We start from the raw sequence: 12,449 nt of genomic DNA, 5'->3' as shown, positions 1-12,449 counted from the left end.
CATAATACTAGAGTCAGTCCAGACAAATAGCCGCTGCTGAACGAAAAACAAAAGTTACTCCTATGTTGCTTGATTACAAAGATGTTATATGGTTCATCCTAAGAAAAAGACTGTGTTGGTTTTAAGCACGGAGGTGGCAGCATCATGTTGTGTTGGGCCGTGTTGGGAAAGCAGGGGGGTAATTTGAGCTAAGACCAACGAAAAATGAAACAATTGGAACTAAATAAGTGAAAATAAAACGTGGTTCCTTACATTTCACAAGCTGATCATTACCTTTAAAAACGTAAGCTCTTAAATCTAGTCGGGTTGGTGAGTTCTGGTTTTCCACTCTCTCTTTTTTTCGTTTTTTTCCAAGTTACTGAGACAGAAAGTAGCATCATCCGTCCTGTTTGCTGCGTTTCTGTCGTAAAATAAAAAGCGTAGGGTCAGCTTGCCTCAAATAATCTCCAGATATCATCGGATGGGTTGTTACCTTCTGTCACAGTCTGTGCTCGACATGATATGAGACAAACATGTTCACATGAAAAAAGAAAAAAACAAAACAAAAAAACTGGGCTTTTATCAAAAGCACTAACAGAAACAGAAGAGGAGGAGAACAACAAACCAAAATAAACCCTCTCAACCCCAACACGAGGATTTTGCAATTAGCATATCACCCACTAGTTCAGCTAACGAGGAAACACACAGGAAGTTGTTTGTGTAGTTTCTGATGTGCAGAACCCGCAACAGGAACAAAACTTTCCAAACACATGGTTCAACATAAACAGAGGGAGGAGGCGTCGTCCAACCGCTCACAACACCTGTCCCCACCGATGGTCTCCACCCGTCTGTCCTTCAGTCTGGGGTTTCTGGTCATTAGTGGGTCGTTGGCCTTCGTCTATGAAACAGGACACACCCCGATTCATGGAAACACATTCCTCTGACGGCAGGTGAGTATTTAGTTGTCACAGACCCACAGAAACCACTTGGACGGGTTAAATAATCAAATGGTTATATTTCAGCCTTATAACCCAAACTTAAACATTACAGCCTCTGTTTTCTGTTAATGTATTTCTGCTTATTTTAAAGTGAATTAAATCTGTTTAACATGTTCGAAATGAAACTAAAACAGACATGTAGGGAAAAAAAAACGCTTTATTTCATCTGCTGTCTTATTGTTAGCTGTTAAAAAAAACAAATTAATATAAAATAACATGTGAAACAACAGGCTAAACAACATTTACTTAGATTAGATTAGATTAGATTAGACTTTATTTATCCTGTAGGATATTTGGTTTCCATTAGCTTCATCACATAGAAACAGATATAAAGATATTTAAGTTATAAAACAATATGAATATATGGTGCTGCATAAAAATACACATTATTATTATTATTATTATTAGTAGTAGTAGTAGTAGTAGTAGTATAGTGTTATAGTTTTACTGGTAGTTATTTTTTTCTTGCATGAAAATGTTTCTATTTGCTGCTTTCTTAAATGAGGTTGTTTATTTGCAAGACATGTGGCTAATACGTGTTTTTTTTTTAAATAAATAAATAAATTGATTAATATTTCATTTCAAAATAATCACGCTTTAAATTCTGCTTAGATTTTTCTTTTCTGGGGAACTTGAAGCAACAAGTTGAATTAGGAGGCGGCTTCTGTTGGACTGTGTCTCCCTCTACTGGAGATTTACTGCAATGACTCTGGAATATAATACACAAAAAAAGTCTTAAAAACTATTTGAATATTCTGTATATCTCTGTTTAAACACAGTTAAGTCCTGTTTTTAGGAAAAGTACACACAAATTCCTAATTCCCACCAGGACCGATTCACTGATTACATCAGCGAATTAGTTAATAATAGTATCTAACAATAATAATAATTGATAATATATCTAACAATCATTGCACATTTGTTCACGTTTTAATCGCAGTATTTAATGGTAAATCGACTTTTTCTGTTTGTTGCTACTGATGAGAACATGTAAACTGGTCATATATTATATCAGGTTACACATGTTTAAAGCTGCACCTGTCATTTCTCTTTTTTTACATGAACAACGGATCTGGGGACTGTGTTTAAAGTAAAACTGGCAATGACAATAATTATTACACACTCTGAGACTCTCAAAACTACTGAGACGTTTTGTGTCATTACCAGGTCTTAACGTGCCAACGCTTAAATATACAAAGAGAAATAATAACAACAAAAACGGATTAATGTAGCTTTACAGTTTGATTAGATCAGCGTCGTCTGTGAGGCTTTTAGGTAGGTTTTATTTAAATTGTATTTTAATCTTGGTTTATTTTAAGTTTCTTTTTACTTGAGGTTTGTAATTTCCCTTCTGGATCATTAAAGTCTGTCTAATTCATGTTGTGATTTTTCAGTCAGTCAGTGGTTTCTGGGTTAAATGCTGTAATATTAGACTTAAATAACACTGTCGAATGTGAGACACAGGTCTGGAGTAAACAGGCTCATATATATATAATAGACAAGGATATTTCCCTCAGGTAGACGTGTTTCAGTTCTGCTGTTGACCCTTTGTTTGTTCGTTTTTTTCTACTTCACATTCTTACTTTTTGAGAGATTAGCGAGAAAAGAAAATCAAAAATATGATAAATATATAGTGTAATCAAATGAAAATGTCATAAATATCATTAAAAAGAATGTATTATACACACATTTTGTTAATGAAACTGAGCTACTCAACTAAATATTAAAGGAGAATTAATTTCGTATCATTTATGTAACAAAGACATTGGTCAGTGACAAAAATAAAGAAAGTGCTTTAAAACAGTAAGAGTTAACCAAATAGCTTCATCTGTTCAAAAGGGCAAAATAAAATGACTCGTCTTATGTCTTTTTTAAATAAAAAAACAGAAACTAAGAGCTGATTTCCATCATCATAAACCAGGACACCTTTTTCCCCGCTTGCCGTTGCATAAGCTGTACTTAAATATTTGTTATTTCTTTAACTCGTCGTTCATTGTATGGTGTATCTCACTGTTTCCGTTGCGCTGCTTGTTGTGAGACTTTCCTTTTTGTGTTACATCCAGGTTACATCAGCCAGGACACATGTGGCCACTCCCTTAGTGACTAAATGAATCAAGAAAGAGGTTTCACACGCTTTACACTCACAGATTAATCATCCATGCACTTCTTTTATTTAAGAGCTTATTGTCTGTGAATATTCTAAGTTATCCATGTCATGGTATATCTAAAAAAACCAAACAAACAAACTCAAACAAACACGTTCAGCTGCCTTTTGTTTTAGCTTTTCTTTGTGCGCATTAGCTAAGAGTTTTTCACCCTTGGACAGTTTTTAACACACATTTCATTGACGGAAAAAAAAAAAGTTTTCTTCAAAATTTCAATTCACTATTTAGGAAACTTGAATTTTATCATATGACAGAGTCATTCTAACCAAAATATTATAATAATTTTTATTATCAAGAGACAGTCTACATATGGGAAGGATAACATCTTTGAATAAACTTTATGAAGAACAACTTTAATTGTCCGTAATTGTACACGACTCCCAATTTCACAAGTATTTAAATATATTGAAGTACAAACTTTATTTTGTTTTTCTACAGGTGGAAAAAAAAACGTATTACAAAACCTGTGTACAGGCAAAGAAATCCTCTTCCGGTCTGTTATCTTTTTGAAATTATCAGCCAATCATAGCCCGTATTTTTATGAGTGACATGTCTATCCACCAATCCGATTGCTATGCGTGCGCATGCGTCCTGACCGGATCTTCGGCATCGCCTCTTTGTTAGTTTCGACTTCGCTCGCGCCGGTCGCCAACGGTGAGTAGCGTTGCACTCGAGTTTTTCTCCGTTTTGTGTCTAAATTTGATTTAGTTTTCTTTTAAAGTTTGCTTTGTCAGTGTATGAACTGGATTTTATTCGGTAGCTGAAGCTCATCTTGCTTTTGCGGGTTGTTTGCTCGCTGATGTTAGCATTGTAATAGCAACCGGGCTAACAGGTTCCCTTTGCCAGGAAGTGTAAACACGGAAGCTTATTCGACTTGAGCCTTTGTAAAAACCTCGTGTATTTAGAGTCGTGTGGGTTTAGGAGCAGTGTTAATAATAAATGCGTTTAATTAAATGTAAATATGTTAGCTGGTAACGGGTTTAATTGTGTGTTTTTATTTCTTTGGCGGGCCTCTGAAGTCCGCTAAGAGTCGCTGTTGTAGTTCTATTTCCGGATTATGACGTTGTCGACTCACTATTCGTCACCTGACTGGTTCCTGTCACTTACTACGTGTTAACTCAACCCTGTGTTTACCTCTTGCAGAGACACGGAGAGAGCAACAAAAATGGTGAAGATCTTCATAGGGAACCTCACTCAGGAAACTGAGAAGGATGAGATCGAGGCCCTGTTCACGCAGTACGGCACCGTGCTGGAGTGTGCCAAGTACAAGAACTACGCCTTCGTGCACATGGACGACCGCAAGTCCGCCACCAGGGCCATCCGCGAGCTCCACCTGCACAACCTGAACGGCCGGCCCATCAACGTGGAGCCCAGCCGGGGCAAGAACCAGGGCCCCGTGAAGCTCCACGTGGCCAGCGTGGAGAAGGGCTTCGAGAAGGAGCTCCGGGACATGTTCGAGGAGTACGGCACCGTCACCGAGTGCTCCATCGTCAAGAACTTCGCCTTCGTGCACATGCCCAACTCGGACGAGGCCATGGACGCCCTGCAGGGCCTGGACAACACGGAGTTCCAAGGTAGGTGGAGGCCGACGTTCTCCCTTTTTGTCGAGGTTGGATTTTCTTTACTTCTTTGGGCGCATCTAAGCTCTCAGAGTGTGTAGGCGTTTAGATTTTGAGGGGACAATGTTTTTCTTTCTCTCAGGGAAGCGCATACACGTTCAAATATCAAAAAGCAGACCCAGAGGGGCGCCTCAGGAGGAGGAGGGGTACCCGCCCCCGCCAGGCAGGGGGGACTATTACCCTCCCCGCTATCCGATGGAGAGGCCCGAGCCTCCGTACAGAGGCCGCATGTCCGCGTACCCTCCTCCCCCGCCGCCCCCTCCGCCGCCGAGACGAGCGGCGTACCCCGACCACGGCTACGGCGAGCGTGATCCCTACGGGGTGGTCGATTACTATGAGAAATACCGCGCCCGCCCGTACGGCGCGGCGGGCTACGACGACCGGCGCCCCGCCGCCATCCCTCCTCCTCCGCCGCCGCCGCCTCCTCCCCCGGCGCTGGTTAGGGAGCGCCTCGGGATGGGCTCGCTCGACCCGTACGAGCGGCGCCCGCTCCAAGCGCCGCAGGCGTACATGGGCCGGGACCGAAGCCCCATCAGGAGAGCCCCGCCGCCGCCCGCCCCGGCCGCCGGCAACGGCTACTCCTACGAGCGCTCTCGGCTCTCCCCGATGTCCAGGGCGCCGATGTACGCGGCCCCGCCCCGGCCCCGGGACGCGTTTTCCGACAGGGTGCTCCCGCCGCCGCCGCCGCCGCCTCGCTACGCAGGCTATTAGTCTCCTCCGAGAAATATAACGCAAAGGTGAGCGCAGAGAGTGGCTGTTTCATGACCTCATAAATCACACTGATGACAAGTAGGAAATAAACTGAAGTTCATTAAGAGCTGAAACCCCGTAACTTGAGGTGGAATCACGCTTTTAAATCCTCGTAATTCCTCCAAGATCTATTTACAACCAGTGAACGTTGCTGCTAAAAAAAAAAATCCTAAAATTATTATCAGTCTTGCGCGAAGCCATGAGTAAAACGCGCTCCTTTGACATGTGTGGTGTGCTCTTTTTCCAGGTTTAGAATATGACAAGATCGTCGTTGTCTGCTGATGCACGTGGCGCTATACACCCGCCCGCCCCCCCCCCCCCTCGCCGCCCCCCCCCCCCCCCCCCCCCCCCCCCCCCCCTCTCACGTCTATGGCGGATTGCGTTGCGTTCGCCTGAGACTAACTGGAAGATACTCGATTGCGGACGGCCCCCGTACTTTAAAAAACATACGAAATCTGCAGCTCTCCTGAGGCTGGTCATGCCTTCTCTCTGTTCCTCTGCTTGTTTCACTGTTCAGATCCTTCAAATGTTTTCCAAGAACAGGTGCTTACACTATTATTCACAGTGTGACACAGTTGCTGTTTTGTGGCCAGAAGCTGTCGACTCTGCTACTAAATCTTTCACGGCCTCTGGGGGGGGAAAACTGTGACTTACTTTTCATAACAAGGGAATTCAGTTAAATAGAAATATATGTCGTCTCTGTAAACACGATTATTGTATTCGAAACCAGGATTGTTGTTTTGCTCATCAGTACAAGCTTAAACGTAACAATCGGTGTAGAGTTGCTTTAATATGACCCTTGTGGGAGGTGTTAGCATGACATCAAAGAGCTCCAGTGTGGTTTTTTTTTTGTTCTTTTTTGAAAACTTTTGTGTTCTCTTTTCTTGCGCCAGCAGAATCCACGAGCATCGTTTATGTATGACCTTTATTTCCTTCACAAGATGCTTTTTATTTGAAGGCTTTTTAATAAACGAATGACACCAACAACACAAACGCGTTAACTGTGAAATTATTCCTCGTTTGCGTTTGCTCCAGTTTCACTCCTCCACAGCTCGGTCGGCTTGACACATGGTAGGTGGCACATTTTGTTTTATGGTTTCTTTACAGCCTAAAATAAAATCACGGTTGCGGTTTTTTCAAGAGGGCTATCAACTAAAAGTAAATTTTTTTTTTTTATTTTAACTTCCCGCTTTAAAATCCAAATCCGCAGAACGAGAAGTGACCACATAATGGCACCAAAAAAAAAAAAAAACAAAACAAACAACTCGCGCCTCCTGCTCTGACCTGCGCTGCGGGTTTTCAAAGCTGCGTCCGTCAACTGCGACGACCTTCTCCCGATCACCTCTCATTACCTACCCTGTGTCGAGTCCCCTGCAGACATGATGACCCACGTTTTCTGTCGTCTCGCGGCAGCTGTGTCAAAAGTTCGAGAAACCCACCACCACCACCGCACATTTGTTCACACCCTCCATCCCTGTCACTTGTGTATATGAAGCACGATTTGCACACGGCCCTGGTGTTCTTAGTATCTGTGCTCTTTGTAGGTTGTTAGACTCTAAGCAGGAGACGCCAGCTCATGGTAAGTCGTCCTCAGGAGAAGCCCAGCGTCCCTGGAGACAAAGAGGTAGATATTGCACAACTATTCCCGTCCTATCATCACTAACAATGAATAATATCCTCCTTGAGTTTATGTTTCACATTTAAGTCCAAAGAAAAGCCATAAAAATATTTTTTTACATACATTTTTTTTTTCCAGTTTTCCCCATTAATGCATTTTCTAATGATCTTTTGTCAAATTTTTTATCGCTCGACTCAAAAATATTCAAAAAAATTTAAAAAATATGCAGGGAGTCGTTGACGTCATTGTCTTTAACAGGCTTGGTCCCTCTGGACGTTACAGCTGGGAAAGACGTGAGCAAACGGTCTGATAGCAAAAAGGTAAAAGCAGCGTGAGTTCGCTTCACAACGTCCTAGCGCCAAGGAGCTTTGTGCGTTGTGTGAACAATATTTTTATGTGTTGTTTTTTTACAGGAGGCTTCTGGACCTGCAGCTAACGGCTCCAGAATAGCGGAGCTGCCTCCTCGGACGTCTCCTCCTAAAAAAAAAAAGCCAAACTACGGGATCTGTGATCTCGTGTTTGGAAACAAAACCGAGATTGTGGAGCAACGGTTTGTTGCAACGTTGCGCAACAATAAAAAAAAATAAAAACAGGAGGTGGAAGAAGCGTGCGTGAGGAAATGTCTGAGGAGACTCGTCAGTCGTGACCTGGCTAATGTTTAGCCTCCAGGGTTCACTGTGTGTTTACTGAGGCTTGATGTCACTGTCCTCATAAACTCTTCTCTCTGTGTCTCATCGTCTCTTATCAGAATATTATCTCAACCGTCTTGACTTTAAGTCGAGACGAGATCTGTACACGGGTCAGATAACAAAGACGATCAAGGACGAACGAAGGAAGGTTGTGATCACATGGGAGATAAATCCGGGCTGTAAAATAATTTTATACAGTTAAAGTCCTGTAATATTTATTCATGTGATGTTATATGTTACTAATACATTGTGCTTTATTGTTATTTGTCTTTGATGTCTTTAAATAAACTGTTAGCGTTTGGAAACAACGTCTCAGATCATATTTTATTCCAAGAATTTAACGTGTTTGAACATACGACACTTCAGGAATAATCTTTAAAGTTTCTAAACTAACTGATTCATTGTCAGTGTTGACCACAGTGTCAGTGATTTATTGAATAAATCATCTAGTTTCCGCCCGAGTACGACACATTTCGCTCTGGGCCAAAGGTGACGCATCTCGCAGAGTCATCTGATTTATTTTAATCCGTCCAAGTTTTCTGGTAAAAACCTTTTATGCAGAAGCTGCTCTTGTCCAGCGATGACTAACATGAGGCCGCGTTTCTTCATCTGTAACAAAACTGAACGGATGGAGGTTGTGTTCGACTACACAACTACAAGTATTATATGTACGTTTTTAGAAAATGCAAGATATCCAAACAATTACATGAGTCTGAAAGCATCAATCTTGTACATTTGCATAACTTCATTTATATATTTAGTGTTTACGATCGTTTATAAGATACATTTGCGTTCGTTGGGTATCGCTTTATGAAGCAGATCACCCGGCTCATGTTCACCCCAGGTTGCCTTTCGTTAGAGGGAACTTACATCACCGACGGATCATATAGTGTCGTAATTGGGGAAAACATTAACTAAATGAAAGTGAATCTTCTTCTGTCAGCGCACGATCACGCCGATACCGAGTACATACGGGGCCGGTATCGCCGATACCGACGCTTTTTCTTCAAACGTCACCATCATTGAGGGACCTCACTTTATTTATTTATTTGTTTGTCAAACTTTATCTGCTGTTTTACAGTTTTGTTTTATTTACATATTGGTCTTGATATTGTTTTCCACAATCCATCTCTCTTCTGTCACTGGCAGCATAATGTGCTGTTTTTTTTTGTTTTTTTTTTGCCCACTTTTGCAATTTTTTATTCTTTTGTTATCTTATTTTTATGTACCACTCTTCACCCAACTAGTCGCCCTTTGGGGATAAATCATTTTTTTGAATTTTCCCTTTAGTTTGTTGATTATGATCATGACAAAACACAGGACAAATATTTAGGGAAACAAACAATTTAACAGTATAAAATTTAAACAATTCACACAGTTGTTTTAGAAAAAAAAAAAGCCATTAGCGCAAAAATAAGAAAAAAGGAACAACGTGACAAAAATGTAAATATAGCAAAGTAAACAACAGTGGGAAATAAAGATCTCGTCACGCCAGTATCAACCCAGTACGAGGTATCGATGCGCTCGGCTCTAACGAGAGTCACTTTCTCCGTTCCTCTTTTTTTTTAATTATTTTTTTTGTTTTTTTTGGGAGGGGAAAGTTGCTGAGTGAAGTTGTTTCATTTCAAAGAACGTGTTTTCCTTTAACCCGTCCTCTCTCTCGCTCTGGACTTTTGGGGAAATGGGTGGACACGTAGAAGTTTGCTGGACCGGTCCGACTACCGACGCCCTAGATAGATAACATACGTCTTTTGTTGCCGCTGTTCTCGTTCGGCTCCGGTGACGCTGCGATAGAGCTACCGCGGGCACCGGTACACAAATTCCTTACATTGTTTTCCCTCTACACAGGCTCCGATTTGTTCCACGACAATTACGTTTGAAGCAAGCGTGAGTAATGGGCAGTTTTCCCCCATTCTGTAACCTAATCTGAAGGATTATACTCCAGATGTGATCCGCTTGACCTCAACTGGGTGTTAGAAGAACACAAACTGTGAAGAAAACGTTACAGAAAATGTTGTTTTATTTGAAAGTGCAGAAAAACAACAGCTTTATATAAAAAAAATGTATGAGATTTACACTTGAAGATAATAAAAAAATGCTCTGTTAGTGAGTAAATGAAGCTTTTTAAAGTGATTTCACATTAGACGGTGGGATCTTATCCAGACCTGCAGGGACTCAAATGTAACAACTGCCAAAGGAAAGTTCAGTAGGAGTAGTGGGACGGTCTAAAGGCGTAGTTCACCACGAGGAACATGGAAGTGTCTCGTCGGACTCCAGAGGTCCGGGCGACGTCACGCCGCTGCCGGACGCCGAGAGGCCGTTCGCTGAGAGGCCGTTCGCCAAACCCGAACCCGTGTCCATGACGGGGGTCGCGCTCGGCTCGACGCCGCACGTCTCCCTGGAGGGGGGCACCGTCAGGACCTCGAACTCCACCTCGAAGTGCGCCCGGGCCTCGCCGGGCTCCCGGACGATCAGCACCTCGTACTCCCCGAAGCGGACCAGCGCCTTGTTGGGGAGGTCCGCCTTCTCCAGGAAGCCCAGCGCCGCGCCGTTGACCGAGAGCTGGCCCCTCTCGCTCAGGTTCTGGACGGAGAACAGCATGTCCGGGCTCCGGGGCGTCCGGTAGGCCTGGAGGGCCAGCTGCTTGCGGGACACCCGGGGGTCGTTGAGGCCGTAGGTGCAGGCCTGGGCGTCGCGGCCGAACCTCAGCGGGTCGCTGCCTTGGTGCCTGCACCTGGTCCTCAGTGGGAGGGAAACGTAAAGGGGCCTGACACTCTGCTGTGGGTGGTAAAACTTGACGTGGAGACATGTGAGGAGGTCCTCCTCTGTCTCTATCGTCTGGGACACGTTCATCATGAAGAGGTCCAAGCGATGAAGTCCTACTGAGACGAAGGTGAAGCCATTAGGGATACAGTGAAAGGAGCCAAGCAAAAAGTAGCAAAACACGACAAAACAAACCCTCTGTTAAAAGTTTAAGGCTTACCTGAGCGTTTTTCAGTTGAAGATATAGTTTGTTTTTTGTTTTGTTCTTTTAGTCGTAGGACAGAAGTAACACACGCCGCCTGTTCCTGCGAGAACTGAGAAGGAACTAACGGTGCTGCTGCTGCTGTGTCTGAAAACAGGAAGCAGATCTCTCCGCTCCCTGGGACCTCACTTCTATTTGTCATGTGGCCGCTTTCTCTCTCTCTCGCAAGACCTTTTACAAGCAAGCTGCGTTCAGGTGCGACGCGGAAATGTCACCGCTGCACGCTGCGAACGATGCAAACGCGATTTGCAGCGCGTGATATTTGTTAAAAACAAAAAAAAGAAGAAGAAGAAAAAGCGTGAGCGTATATTATTAGTTTTTATGCTTTCATTAGATTTCCGTGGGCAAAAAAAACAAAAAACAAACAAAACAGCATATTATGCTTCCAATAACAGAAGAGAGATGGATTGTGGAAAACAATATCAAGACCAATATGTAAATAAAAAAACTGTAAAACAGCAGATAAAGTATGACAAACAAATAAATAAAGTGAGACGTGGTTAAAAAAAATGACGAAGTCACTCAATGATGGTGACGTTTCAAGAAAAAGCATCGGTATCGGCGATACCAGTCCGGTATTTACTTGGTATCGGAGGGATCGTCCTAACTTTACTTATTTGCCTGTGAGAATAAGTTATACTGTTGTTACTGTGTTGGATAAGTGAAAACTTATATTAAAGTATTCAAAAGAAAAAAGCGTGAAAAAGCACGTAGCTTGATCTCACGACGATAGCGAATTAACCGTAACGTTATGTACGTGCGTTATGAAAATGTTTACATTTAATGAACTGCACTATTAAAAATTTATGTAACGAATAATCGGACATTTCTAAAGAAAATTATTATATTATATGATAATAGGTAGATTAGCAAGTCCTCGTCTGAGGACGTTGGGACTTCATTGTTTGCAGTTCTGTCTTCATTCAGCCATTTTCAGGTATTAAAATGAACAGTTTTATATTTTGTGACACATTGGTGACTTCTTTTAATGTAAATAATGAAATGATCCCAGTGTCCACATATGAAGACATGTTTTTTGTTGTTGTTGTTGTTTGTTTGTTTTTATTTTATCAAAAACGACTACTTCCTGTTTAAAGATGATGCTTATTTGTATACTTCTTAGGTCCTACTAATCCCAAATACCACGGAGAAATTGAAAACGCTCTCTTTTAACCCACAGCCCGTGTGTTTGACTCCTGTGATCTAGGACGTAATATTATTAGTAAATTTCTACTTCCTTCTCCTCTCAGCAACGTGTTTTTTTTGAACTGGCAACACATTATTCAACAATACTAATATTTCTACCTTTTTAAAAATCTTTTTTTCTTTCAATTAACTATTGAATGTTTATTTAAAATAATTTTCCGGAAGGTTCCTGAACGCCACATCTACAAACCCTGGAAACTCCCACCTGATGCAACCTGAAACAGAAAGGATGAACTGACGGACTTAAATTAGAAACTACGGCACCGGTAACATATGAGCGCGTAACACATTAATCCACATAAACACTCCTGTCGTTACTACAGCAGTAAAAACAAAGGACGAAGTGGTTCATAAATACCAGACGCGGTGAATTATTAACACTTGGACAACAAGTGTGTGT

The 12,449-nt window shown here is 42.1% G+C and overlaps 2 protein-coding genes across 5 annotated transcripts; one reads left to right on the top strand and one right to left on the bottom strand.

Annotated features, from left to right (window-relative positions):
• The first annotated feature begins 3,743 nt into the window (after positions 1-3,743).
• Positions 3,744-8,123, top strand: LOC125018729 (RNA-binding protein 4B-like). 3 transcript variants are annotated; one of them, XR_007113991.1, is made up of 6 exons: positions 3,744-3,796; positions 4,286-4,716; positions 4,844-5,498; positions 7,056-7,135; positions 7,388-7,449; positions 7,543-8,123. XR_007113991.1 is itself a non-coding variant. In XM_047602929.1 (4 exons), exons 2-3 carry the CDS (start codon positions 4,308-4,310, stop codon positions 5,470-5,472), a joined length of 1,038 nt encoding a protein of 345 aa, XP_047458885.1. In that variant the 5' UTR covers positions 3,744-3,796; positions 4,286-4,307; the 3' UTR covers positions 5,473-5,498; positions 5,759-6,500. The 3 variants fall into 3 exon arrangements, 1 of the variants encoding a protein (XP_047458885.1); XR_007113990.1 differs by having other exon boundaries at positions 7,056-7,449; XM_047602929.1 differs by lacking the exons at positions 7,056-7,135; positions 7,388-7,449; positions 7,543-8,123 and adding an exon at positions 5,759-6,500.
• An 866-nt stretch (positions 8,124-8,989) lies between these two features.
• tifa (TRAF interacting protein with forkhead associated domain) lies at positions 8,990-11,004 on the bottom strand. Of its 2 annotated transcripts, none has more exons than XM_047599816.1 (2): positions 10,802-11,004; positions 8,990-10,700 (listed from the first exon to the last, which is right to left on the bottom strand). In XM_047599816.1, the coding sequence occupies exons 1-2, from the start codon at positions 10,983-10,985 to the stop codon at positions 10,057-10,059; spliced, it is 828 nt and encodes a 275-aa protein (XP_047455772.1). In that variant the 5' UTR covers positions 10,986-11,004; the 3' UTR covers positions 8,990-10,056. The 2 variants fall into 2 exon arrangements, with proteins under 2 accessions (XP_047455772.1, XP_047455781.1); XM_047599825.1 differs by having other exon boundaries at positions 8,990-10,697; positions 10,802-11,001.
• Positions 11,005-12,449: the final 1,445 nt, after the last annotated feature.

Source organism: Mugil cephalus, chromosome 1, assembly GCF_022458985.1.
Source record: "Mugil cephalus isolate CIBA_MC_2020 chromosome 1, CIBA_Mcephalus_1.1, whole genome shotgun sequence".
Classification (NCBI taxonomy): Eukaryota; Metazoa; Chordata; class Actinopteri; order Mugiliformes; family Mugilidae; genus Mugil; species Mugil cephalus.
Note: the sequence above shows the minus strand (reverse complement) of the source record. Positions and strands in the feature narration are given on the sequence as shown.

Excerpts from the sequence above, each read along its gene's own strand:
- LOC125018729 (XM_047602929.1), top strand. The coding sequence starts at position 4,308 with ATGGTGAAGATCTTCATAGGGAACCTCACTCAGGAAACTGAGAAGGAT. Across the intron at positions 4,717-4,843 it reads GGACAACACGGAGTTCCAAG|GGAAGCGCATACACGTTCAA; the intron begins GTAGGTGGAGGC and ends TCTTTCTCTCAG.
- tifa (XM_047599816.1), bottom strand. The coding sequence starts at position 10,985 with ATGACAAATAGAAGTGAGGTCCCAGGGAGCGGAGAGATCTGCTTCCTG. Across the intron at positions 10,701-10,801 it reads TTCAACTGAAAAACGCTCAG|TAGGACTTCATCGCTTGGAC; the intron begins GTAAGCCTTAAA and ends CCTTCGTCTCAG.